At 44.4% G+C, this 12,384-nt stretch overlaps 1 protein-coding gene across 2 annotated transcripts; it reads left to right on the plus strand.

The window, feature by feature from the left end:
• The first annotated feature begins 114 nt into the window (after positions 1–114).
• LOC139413750 (transmembrane protein 82-like) lies at positions 115–4,410 on the plus strand. Of its 2 annotated transcripts, none has more exons than XM_071161480.1 (6): positions 115–417; positions 582–654; positions 827–1,043; positions 1,336–1,753; positions 2,303–2,487; positions 3,170–4,410. In XM_071161480.1, the coding sequence occupies exons 1-6, from the start codon at positions 333–335 to the stop codon at positions 3,356–3,358; spliced, it is 1,167 nt and encodes a 388-aa protein (XP_071017581.1). In that variant the 5' UTR covers positions 115–332; the 3' UTR covers positions 3,359–4,410. The 2 variants fall into 2 exon arrangements, with proteins under 2 accessions (XP_071017581.1, XP_071017580.1); XM_071161479.1 differs by having other exon boundaries at positions 830–1,043.
• The last annotated feature ends 7,974 nt before the right edge of the window (positions 4,411–12,384 follow it).

The raw sequence follows: 12,384 nt of genomic DNA on the forward strand, positions 1-12,384 counted from the left end.
GCGATTTCAGACAATCATCTATTGCAACCCCTTTTGATCACGAAACATCTAGGCCCCCTCGGACAGGGGGGCACACGTCAGACCACAATCATACGACCTTTGAAACTTCAACACGAAGAGAACACACAAGTGATCAATACGGTGAAAATGAAGGCTACATGAAAACCATCTGAAGAGTTTCGTGTTGCGGAGGAAAGGATACTAATACCTCCTACTTGGTCACTGCGTTTCTAATCAATGGCAATATCACTGTACATTTTGGATCGAAGTTTCTAGCATTGGATGCATAACACATACTTGCGCGCATCGTGCCAGTCAGAAAAAACAAAAAAATGTCAATGTCTCCCTCAAATTGGCTAGCGTGGATCCCGGTGTGGCTGCCATTTGACTCCAACCCTTTTGATTGTGTATTGCAAGGTGGGTCGCTATACGGTTTATGCATTCATCCGTTCGCGTCTATGTTATTGCACCGGTTTCATATTAAGTCCTTGAATTATGGTGGTGATGATGAAACGATCATGTTCAGAAACTTTATTGGTGATGCTGATAGTAACGCGCGCGTGTGTGCTTGTGTTCCTCAGGTCTGGTTGGTGCGTGTGGAATCTCAGTGTTCTATAATCTCATGAGAGTTCACCTACTCCTTCAGTCAATCAGGTGAGATACTGTTGCTTTTTAATATATATTGTCTCAAAACAATAAATAACCTCTACGGTGTTCATGAATAACCTGTGTTCATGAATGCTTACATCAAATGCAATGTTGTATGCAATAGTGCATATGTGTACAACGTTACTGGTGTACACTTAACTTAATCTCTCCCCTGTAGCAGTGGCTCTGAATATAATGGGGACAGTAAAGACAAGGGAAGGTCAGAGTCTTCGCCTGCAGCAGGGAACAAGCCGTTGGGGGGACATGGGTTGAGTGGTGTGCTGCAGTTTTGGTTCCTGACTGGCCTCCTGTCTCTGGTCGGCCCCCGGGTCTCCTCTCTAGTGGTCCTGGAGTTCTCCCTCAGGGCCGTCGCTGCCTGGATCACTGCAGGACCGGTGAGACACACACAAACACGCACACATCAACACAGTGTGTTTAATATTGTTTTTTGGTTCCTTTTGTAAATATGGTACACCAGTGTTATTTTTGTGTTTTGTTTTGGGGGACATTGTCATTCATTGTTCTATAAATGTATTCCTTAATCCATGCATTAATGTGTCTGTCTGTCTGTCTGTCTGTCTGTCTGTCTGTCTGTCTGTCTGTCTGTCTGTCTTCCTGCCTGCCTGCCTGCCTGCCTGCCTGCCTGCCTGCCTGCCTGCCTGCCTGCCTGCCTACCCACCCACCCAGGATGTCCTCCCAGGCAGCACCAAGCTCATGCTGGTCCAGTGCCAGTTTTCTCTAGGCTGTGCTCTGAGCTGCAGTCTCCACTTCCTCCAGGAGGGGGCTCCCCATCGCTCACTCAGCCTCCTGCTGGCGGCTGGTCTCAGCTGGCTGCTGGCGGGACACTGCCACTTTCTCTGGGGCCACGTCTCCAGGCTCTACCACATACACAGCTCCCAGCGTTACTGTGGGGTCTGCATCACCCTCCTGAACTCCGGCCACTCCCTGCTCCCCTCGCTGCAGAGAGCCGTGCTCCTGGCCTTTGCCGTGGCTGGCGTGGCCGGCCTCGCCACCGTGCACCACCACTTCCTGTCCGAGGCGGAGTCTCTGAGGTTCTGGACACCACTGACCATCTGCTACACCCTGTTGGTGGTCTACGTCCAAGGTGATGCATCACTTAGATTGACTTGATTTCCATTGAAAATCTTAGCAGCCCAAAGAATGAGTTGAATCAATCAATTGAGAGAAGTAGCACCACAACAAGTAGAATAGCCTCTATAAGATCAGGGTCGTGTTCAGTAGTGAGGAAACATTTCACAACAGAGTCTAATGGGGCAAGTACTACCTCAATTTGTCCAATAAGAACACATATTTTCATGTTCAGTCACAAAACTTTGCAGTGTGCCCTACTGAACAGAATCACCTTTATTTGCCATGTACATTTACACATACCTGAATTTTACTTGGTGATATGGTGCTGCTAGTGATAGACAACAATTAGAGACAGAATACAGACAGCGGAGTTTACACAAAGTTTACACACATTATATACAAATAGGTAGAGTGAGCACAGAGCTATAAGAGATTGAGCAGTGGCTCTACAAATATACAGTTGATATACAGTGTATGTACAAATGTACATTATCAGTATACATTTATCTAGCACCCTAGTAGTGTCACGTTTGTTCATTGTCTTCTCTTTTGCCCTCCACAGAGGAGCGGAATCGATGCCCTGGCAGTGAGGCCTTGCTGCACACGGTGGCTTTGCGTCTGGGAGCCCTGCTGGTGCTCATGCTGATGGTGGGCCGCTGGACCGACATGCTCCACATCCTCATTACCTTCCTGGGGGAATTTGTCTGTCTCTTACCTTCTCATGACCTCCTCCAAGCCCTGCCCCAGGTTAGTGTGGCTCCACAGCCTGTACACATCTCACTCTTGCTCTATGTTTGCTCACTTTCTCTCTCTCTCTCTCTCTCTCTCTCTCTCTCTCTCTCTCTCTCTCTCTCTCTCTCTCTCTCTCTCTCTCTCTCTCTCTCTCTCTCTCTCTCTTTTTCACCATCTCTTTCCCTCTCTGCAGGGACAGCGAAAACATTTCACAGGGGTGTGGGAAAACAATAGTTTAAACCTAGACATGTTTCTAAAAAAGCCTAGATAATATTTCTGACAACATTGGGTAGGCTATTTGTTAGTCAACTTGTCTGTAATTACATACATGCAGCTTCTCGTCTGTCATAACTTTATTGAGATTTAATAAAGCTTTGCTTACAAGAAGAATGTTAGAATGAGCATCAATAATAGAATGCATCAATAATTTAGTTGAAATCGGTTACGTTTTCTCTTTCATTTCTGCTTCAAGGACCTTTAGGGACCGGGGAGAAAACACAATACCTCTAATGGCACAGACTTTTCATTTCTGCTTCAAGGACCTTTAGGGAACGGGGAGAAAACACAATACCTCTAAAACGGGAAAGATTCTTCCTCTTTTATGGCACAGACTTTTGTGATCATACGGTAATCATTGATTCCAAATAATTTTCTGTATCTTCATGTCAGTATTCTCTTTTGTTCTATTGCTTTTTAGGTGGAAGCAGAAGAAGACATTCCCAGCAGATCTGCCCAGCACTCCAGCAGCACACAGCAGCACATGTCACCAAGGAGAAGCCAGTGCTCCATGTCATCAGACAGAGACACACAGAGAGACTATCAGGCTGCAGAATACCACAACACAGACCAGTCCCTGTTTCACTCTACCTCAGATAGAGAAAAATAACTTGTTCTTCAAATACAGCCATCTACTGGCCTGTCTCACTCTGTGATATGTTGAAATCCAATAATGTCCCCATTTACGCACATTGATACTGTTTTGTCCCATAGACGTACACCATTTTTGTCATAAATCATAGCAATATTAAAATATGAATTGTTGTTTATGACCTTGTTATGACACTGTGTGGTTTGAACCAGTGAAGGGAGACCTAAACCTGCTTACACAAGATCTGTTGTTTCTTTCCTCTGTCTTCTCTTGAATTATTAACCAGTCTATTACCACAGTGACAAGGACGTGGTTGCTAGAGCCATAAATATACAGTTTGTTCTCTGGCTAAGTGGCTTACATAACACTGTATGGTATAGATACGGTATAGATTTGAGCTGTAGCTAGGCGTTGTAGTCTATTTAGCTTTACCAGATGTCCTGAGTTGACTATTCAAACTATAACAATTGTGATGATAATTTATATTATTTAAGAGGGGTGAGTATACAGTGAAAGATAGAAGGTGGTAAGGAAGTGGTTGAGTGGTAAGTAAAATAGGGGAATGATGAGAAGGAGAGGGTTGAAGATAGGGATGAACTGAGGTTCAAAGACCAGAGGGAGAGGTGTGTGGTAACTGTTGTCTCTACTGGGTGTACCTTGTCCCTTCAAAAAGTAGTCATCACCCTGTTGCGCAATCCTAGTAGATTTACATTTTAGTCATTTAGCAGATGTTCTTGTCCTGGGCGACTTACAGTCAAACAGGAAGTACAGACAGGAATCATGCTTTATCAACTAAACGAAAGAGCAATTAGACCATTATTTGGTTTATGATGCCAGCGTTATGTCTAGGGTTTTAAAAAGTTGCGAATAAAGCCAGATTAAAGTTGAGAACAGGGTTTATTTGTGGCCAAGACCACGCAAATGGTTTCTAAAATGCAAATCATGCCTACATGCCTTTTCTGTCCTTTTACAAACACACTTGTTGTGAAATGTTCATCATCATCCTGTTTGTGTTTCCCTTGGAGTCACCCTATTTGTACTGAATAAACCAAAAGGTGATTTATTTCAAAGTGATGTAACATTATGTGCTGTTTTCCTACAATGGCCATCTCTTCTCTTACAGAAGTATTAGAGTTGTGTTGTCAGTTTCCCCCTTTCTGCATCTGGGTTCTTGATGAAGGTTAAGTTGTGGTGGAGGGGCCTAGATTTTAGGGGCTGATGTCATAACTGGGTATGCCCTCCTGCACCTGTGACATCACCACAGAGTAGCATTCCATTTGTCAGACACTGAAACAACACAGACCCCCTGACCCAGCTCCCCTTCTGGTAGCTCCTCTCTCTCTTTCTCTCTCTCTCTCTCTCTTTCTCTCTCTCTCTCTTTCTCGTCTCTTTCTCTTCTCTCTATCCCCACTATTTAAGCAGTACATTTGCTATGATTCATTGCACTGTAATGTGTTTGCTCCTTACTGCTCCTATTAGTCCAATAACTGATTGAGAAGGGGGTTTGAATTTTAAAAAATGAGCCCTGAGCATCCAGTGTTGTTTTACATTTTTACATTTTTTTTATTTGGTTGAGTTGTCAACTAACATGAATTCATCATGAAATCAACAAAACATTTTTGCAGAGTGGGGGACGGAAAGAGACAAATGAGGGGGAAGAAAAAAAGAGAGGGCAGACTGGATGAGGGAGGTAGGATAAATAAAACTGACAGAACAATAAGGGAAAGCAGAGAAAAGGAGAGAGAGAAGGGAGAGAAAGAGAGGGGAAGAAGATAGCTACAGAGCGAGGGGAGCTGGAAAGGCAGGTACAGTCACATCCTGCTGGATTTCATAAGTTAAGGTGGGAGGAAAGAAGGGTGTCTTTTCTGTGTGTGTGTCTACTCTGTGTGATACTGTACATACTGTACATTACTAATGTGTGAGTGAATGTGTAAGACTATGCATGAGTGAGAGTCTATGTGTTTGTGCATGACTATGTGTGCATGTGCCATGCTTTTTACTGTACTTTGTTAGTGATTAACTGTTCACATTTTACAGTTGGGGAAGTGGTGTTGTCATTCAGTGGGAGAGGAAGGGGGAGGAAGCGAGGGGGAGAGGGAGGGAGGTACAGGAGGAAAGGGATAGGCTTTCTGTAGATAGCTGTTCTTTCTGCCAGAGCTCGCCCTCTCAGTGGCGGCTTAGGAGTGACAATAGAGGAGCGGACCTGGAGTGCCGAAACACAGAGAGGGGAAAGAGGAAAAGAGAAATAGGTGGAATACAGAGCTTACGTCCACATTTTCCAAGCAGGTATGCAATTACACAGTAGAAACTGATTTGCACTAATTATTAGGGCCCTCATTTCAAAGTAGTTTGGCAGCAGAGAGGATGCAAGTCTTAGTGCTTGAGTGTGTGTGTGTGTGTGTGTACGTGTGCGTGTGCGTGCGCGTGCGTGTGTGTGTGTGTGTGTGTGTGAACGTGTGTGTACTCATTTATGTGTGTATTTTCGACTGTTTGAGTATGTTTTTCATTGCCTGACGACTCAAACTGAATTATTCCTCTGCTCTATGCTAAATATATACTTGTCAGATTGCCATCATTGAAGTCGTTTGTGGTGACGTCAAAATAAGGGTTGTTGTACAAAACAAAGTAATCAGTGATTGGATCATCTCTAACCAATCAGTGTATCAAAGCCAATGATGAATTTTCAAAACGCCTCTTTACCCATGTGTTCTGGGCTGGCTCTGGCCCACCCATACATTTTCTGGGCCCAATCTGAACGGTTATATCAGAACAGAATATGTTTGCATTCTAGAAGTAGTCAGGGAGGTACTCAGACCCAGACTCATTGAGGAAAATAAAGGAATGTCCGTGGGTGTAGCGTTTTGCCAGAGCAGGGAATTTTGTTAGCCAGGCAACGTTTTTCATACAAGCACAGCATACCGTATGTATACATATTTTATAAATGCTTTTATGTCTGCGTACATTTATGTAGTTCATGAGGGAGTGAAACAGGTGAAATGTGGTGTATAAATGTACAGGTTAAGGTCGGTCAACTGGTGTAAAAAGTTGACATAGAGGGTGAATACCACTACACCTTTAAGAAATAAAAGAGGTGACAATGACAGGCTATTTCGTCATAGTAGACGTAAACATTCTGTGCCCTAACACAGATCAGGCATACATACTGCAATACGTTCACGTAGCTATGAGTGTGAGTGTGAGTGTTGAAATCATACTGACAACTAAGCATTCACATCACACCTCTCACAGGAATTTACCAGCATCAGTCCTCAGTGTGTTCAATAGTGGTCACTGTATGTTTAGCTTGTCTCTCACGTGTTATTTACAGTGGGAAGTTGAATCAGCTTATTGAATTTGAATCAAATAAATACTATGTTGTTTAGTGTGTTTCATGTTGTACCTGATAACGGTCTGTGGCATTATGTGTGTTTCAGCATCATGGCGTCGGCTACTCCACAGCGTCGGCTACTCCACAGCGTCGGCTACTCCACAGCGTCGGCTACTCCACAGCGTCGGCTACTCCACAGCAGAGGATGGTATCCTCCTTCTTTATTATGCTGGCATCCCCTTACAAAGCCACAGTCACACAGCACCAACACACATAAACACACAGCGCCACCGCCAATGACATGCCACGTACAGCCATGCGGGTTGGCCCTGAGGACAGCAGCACTCGTAAACTTAGTGTCAGTGGCACACAGCAAGGCACAATTCACAGGCAGGAGAGGGCTCCATCTGAGTCCCAGGGCAGTACACACAAAGGGGCCCAGAGCTCCACACCTTCCCTGGCCAGACACTCGGAGCCCAGAACTCCAGCCAGCCCAGTGACCCCTGACCTCAGCCGGGGTCTGGGAGACACACAGCAGCAACAGACAGAAGCAGAAAAGGGTCCTGAAGGTAACCAGGAGTAGTCAATACATGTAAGGGTTGTTGTACAAAACAAAGTAATCAGCGATTGGATCACCTCTAACCAATCAGTGTATCAAAGACAATGATGAATTCAATACATGTATTACAACATCTGTATTTTTTGCTGTGAAGAAGTTTAGATATGACCATCTACATATAATTGTATTGTTATGAATGATAACAAAATACATACATTGTATAAAGAACATGTTGACAGACAGGTTTGTGATGATGATTACTGCAACTTTCATATCAATACAGAGAACCTCAAAAACCACAAAAAACTCTTGAACCTCTTCCTCACAGAGCTCCTTCCTCCCCTCCTCCTGTGTCTGTGGATGCTGAGCTGACTGAGGATCTTACACCTCTCTTGCCTCCTCCACACGTGTCTGTGGATGCTGAGCTGACTGAGGATCTTACACCTCTCTTGCCTCCTCCACACGTGTCTGTGGATTCTGAGCTGACTGAGGATTTTACACTTCTCTTGCCTCCTCCACACGTGTCTGTGGATGCTGAGCTGACTGAGGATCTTACACCTCTCCTGCCTCCTCCACATGTGTCTGTGGATGCTGAGCTGACTGAGGATCCTACACCTCTCCTGCCTCCTCCACTCGTGCAGGAGCCCCCAACTGCCCCCCTCCTCCAACCTGTGTCCTCAGACAGACCACCAGTGTCTGACCAACTGGTAAGACTGACTCTACATCCCAGGCTATTGGTAGCCATGACATTACAACGACCATAGGATCTGGCAAGACTTCACAAACAGATCTGGGACAAGGCTATGTTATTGCCATTCAAATGTTTTTTCATTTTTAATTTAATTTCACCTTTGTTTAACCAGGTAGGCCAGTTGAGAACAAGTTCTCATTTACAACTGTGACCTGGCCAAGATAAAGCAAAGCAGTGCAACAAAAACAACAACACAGAGTTACACATGGGATAAACAAATGTGCAGTCAATAAATAACACAGTAGAAAATCTGTATACAGTGTGTGCAAATGAAGTAAGGAGGTAAGGCAATAAATAGGCCAATAGTGGCAAAGTAATCACAATTCAGCAATTTACACTGGAGTGATAGATGTGCAGATGAGGATGTGCAAGTAGAAATACTGGTGTGCAAAAGAGCAGAAAAACCAAAACAAACATGGGGATGAGGTACAGTGGGGCAAAAAGTATTTAGTCAGCCAACAATTGTGCAAATACATTCATTAAAAGTCCTACAATGTAATTTTCTGGAGTTTTTTTCTAGTTTTGTCTGTCATAGTTGAAGTGTACCTATGATGAAAATTACAGGCCTCTCTCATCTTTTTAAGTGGGAGAACTTGCACAATTGGTGGCTGACTAAATGCTTTTTTGCCCCACTGTAGGTAGTTGGTTGGATGGGCTATTTACAGATGGGCTGTGTACAGCTGCAGTGATCGGTAAGCTGCTCTGACAGTTGACGCTTAAAGTTAGTGAGGGAGATATAGGTCTCCAACTTCAGTGATATTTGCAATTAGTTCCAGTCATCGGCAACATAGAACTGGAAGGAAAGGCAGCCAAAGGAGGTGTTGGCTTTGGGGATGACCAGTGAAATATACCTGCTGGAGCGCGTGCTACGGGTGGGTGTTGCTATGGTGACCAGTGAGCTAAGGCAGAGCTATACCTAGCAAAGACTTATAGATTACCTGGAGCCAGTGGGTCTGGCGACGAATATGTAGCGAGGACCAGCCAACGAGAGCATACAGGTCGCAGTGGTGGGTAGTATATGTGGCTTTGGTGACAAAACGGATGGCACTGTGATAGACTGCATCCAATTTGCTGACGAGAGTGTTGGAGGCTAATTTGTAAATTACATTGCCGAAGTCAAGGATTGGTATGAATAGTCAGTTTTACAAGGGTAAGTTTGGCAGCATGAGTGAAGGAGGCTTTGCTGTGAAATAGGAAGCCGATTCTAGATTTAACTTTGAATTGGAGATGCTTAATGTGAGTCTGGAAGGAGAGTTTACAGTCTAGCCAGACACCTAGGAATTTATAGTTGTCCACATATTCTAAGTCAGAACCGTCCGGAGTAGTGATACTAGTCGGGTGAGCGGGTGCGAGCAGCGATCGGTTGAAGAGCATGCATTTCGTTTTTAATAGCATTTAAGAGCAGTTGGAGGCCACGGAAGGAGTGTTGTATGGCATTGAAGCTTGTTTGGAGGTTTGTAAACACAGTGTCCAAGGAAGGGCCAGATGTATACAGAATGGTGTCGTTTGTGTAGAGGTGGATCAGGGAATCGCCAGCAGCAAGAGCGACATCATTGATATATACAGAGAAAATAGTCAGCCCGAGAATTGAACCCTGTGGCACCCCCATAGAGACTCCCAGAGGTCTGGACAACAGGCCCTCCGATTTGACACACTGAACTCTATCTGAGTAGTAGTTAGTGAACCAGGCAAGGCAGTCATTAGAGACACCAAGGCTGTTGAGTCTGCCAATAAGAATACGGTGATTGACAGAGTCGAAAGCCTTGGCCAGGTCGATGAAGATGGATGCACAGTACTGTCTTTTATCAATGGCGGTTATGATATCGTTTAGGACCTTGAGCATGACTGAGGTGCACCCATGACCATCTCTGAAACCAGATTGCATAGTAGAGAAGGTAGGTGGGATTCAAAATCGTCAGTGATCTGTTTGTTCACTTGGCTTTCGAAGACTTTAGAAAGGCAGGTCAGGATGAATATAGGTCTGTAACAGTTTAGGTCTAGAGTGTCTCCCCTTTGAAGAGGGGTTTGACCGCGGCCGCTTTCCAATCTTAAGGAATCTGAAAGAGAGTTTGAACAGACTAGTAATAGGGGTTGCAACGATGGCGACGGATAATTTTAGGAAGAGAGGGTCCAGATTGTCTAGCCCAGCTGATTTGTAGGGATCCAGATTTTGCAGCTCTTTCAGAACATCAGCTGTCTGGATTTGGGTGTAGGAGAAGTGGGGGAGGGGGGGCTTGGGCCAGTTGCTGCGGGGGTGCAGAGCTGTTGGCTGGGGTTGGGGTAGCCAGGTGGAAAGCATGGCTAGCCGTAGAGAAATGATTACTGAAATTCTCAATTATCGGGGATTTTTCAGTGGTGACAGATTTCTTCTGACAATACTATAGAACAGGTCCACTTATATTTCTGACGAGACCTCATATGATGACCATTGTGTTGAAAATGTGTTCTGTAATGTCTAGCAATGCACACGGTGATGTACTGATAGTGATGGGTGCCAAAAGCTGTGTACAGAGACTCTGTAGTGTGTAACAGGTGTAAAACAGTACAGTAAAATTCTTACTTCAGAGCAATTTACCAACAATGACGTGATAATAATATCAATAATAAGAATAATATAGAAAATAATAGAACATGTAATCAAAAACACACAAGAAGTACGATATAAGTTGAAGAAACTGGACAATGCAAGAACACTATACAGGTCAGTGCCAGTACTTTATTCAATGTACAGGGGTACAGTGGTGTAAAGAATTTAAGTAAAACTACTTTAAAGTACTACTTAAGTAGTTTTTGGGGTATCTGTACTTTACTATTTTTGCTTTTCCTTCACTACATTCCAATAGAAAATATTGTACTTTTAACTCCATACATTTTCCCTGACAACCAAAAGTACTTGTTACATTTTGAATGCTTAGCAGGACAGGAAAATTGTGAAATTCACACACTTATCGAGAGAACATGTGGTCATCCCTTCTACCTATGGTCAGGTGGACTGATTAAACGCAAATGCATCTTTTGTAAATAATGTCTGAGTGTTGGAGTGTGTCCCTGGCTATCCGTAATATTGAGTGGCACCCCCCTTTGCCCTCAGAACAGCCTCAATTAGTTGGGGCATGGACTCTACAACATGTTGAAAGCGTTCCTCAGGGATGCTGGCCCATGTTGACTCCAATGCTTCCCACAGTTGTGTCAAGTTGGCAGGATGTCCTTTGGGTGGTGGACCATTCTTGATACACACAGGAAAATGTTGAGCGTGAAAAACCCAGAAACGTTGCATTTCTTGACACACTCAAACCGGTGCACCTGACACCTACTACCATATCCATCACCTGACACCTACTACCATATCCATCACCTGACACCTACTACCATATCCATCACCTGACACCTACTACCATATCCATCACCTGACACCTACTACCATATTCATCACCTGACACCTACTACCATTTCCATCATCTGACACCTACTACCATATCCATCACCTGACACCTACTACCATATCCATCACCTGACACCTACTACCATATCCATCACCTGACACCTACTACCATAACCATCACCTGACACCTACTACCATAACCATCACCTGACACCTACTACCATAACCATCACCTGACACCTACTACCATAACCATCACCTGACACCTACTACCATAACCATCACCTGACACCTACTACCATAACCATCACCTGACACCTACTACCACATCCATCACCTGACACCTACTACCATATCCATCACCTGACACCTACTACCATAACCATCACCTGACACCTACTACCATAACCATCACCTGACACCTACTACCATAACCATCACCTGACACCTACTACCATATCCATCACCTGACACCTACTACCATATCCATCACCTGACACCTACTACCATATCCATCACCTGACACCTACTACCATAACCATCACCTGACACCTACTACCATATCCATCACCTGACACCTACTACCATAACCATCACCTGACACCTACTACCATATCCATCACCTGACACCTACTACCATATCCATCACCTGACACCTACTACCATATCCATCACCTGACACCTACTACCATAACCATCACCTGACACCTACTACCATAACCATCACCTGACACCTACTACCATAACCATCACCTGACACCTACTACCATATCCATCACCTGACACCTACTACCATATCCATCACCTGGCACCTACTACCATATCCATCACCTGACACCTACTACCATATCCATCACCTGACACCTACTACCATATCCATCACCTGACACCTACTACCATAACCATCACCTGACACCTACTACCATAACCATCACCTGACACCTACTACCATAACCATCACCTGACACCTACTACCATATCCATCACCTGACACCTACTACCATAACCATCACCTGACACCTAC

Source organism: Oncorhynchus clarkii, chromosome 7 (genome assembly GCF_045791955.1).
Source record: "Oncorhynchus clarkii lewisi isolate Uvic-CL-2024 chromosome 7, UVic_Ocla_1.0, whole genome shotgun sequence".
Taxonomy (NCBI): domain Eukaryota; kingdom Metazoa; phylum Chordata; class Actinopteri; order Salmoniformes; family Salmonidae; genus Oncorhynchus; species Oncorhynchus clarkii.

What these genes read in the sequence shown, in the direction of transcription:
- LOC139413750 (XM_071161480.1), top strand. Translation starts at nt 333, where the DNA reads ATGTCAATGTCTCCCTCAAATTGGCTAGCGTGGATCCCGGTGTGGCTG. An exon ending in CTACTCCTTCAGTCAATCAG is followed by an intron (nt 655 to 826) that starts GTGAGATACTGT and finishes TCTCCCCTGTAG; the next exon opens with CAGTGGCTCTGAATATAATG. An exon ending in GTTGGTGGTCTACGTCCAAG is followed by an intron (nt 1,754 to 2,302) that starts GTGATGCATCAC and finishes TGCCCTCCACAG; the next exon opens with AGGAGCGGAATCGATGCCCT.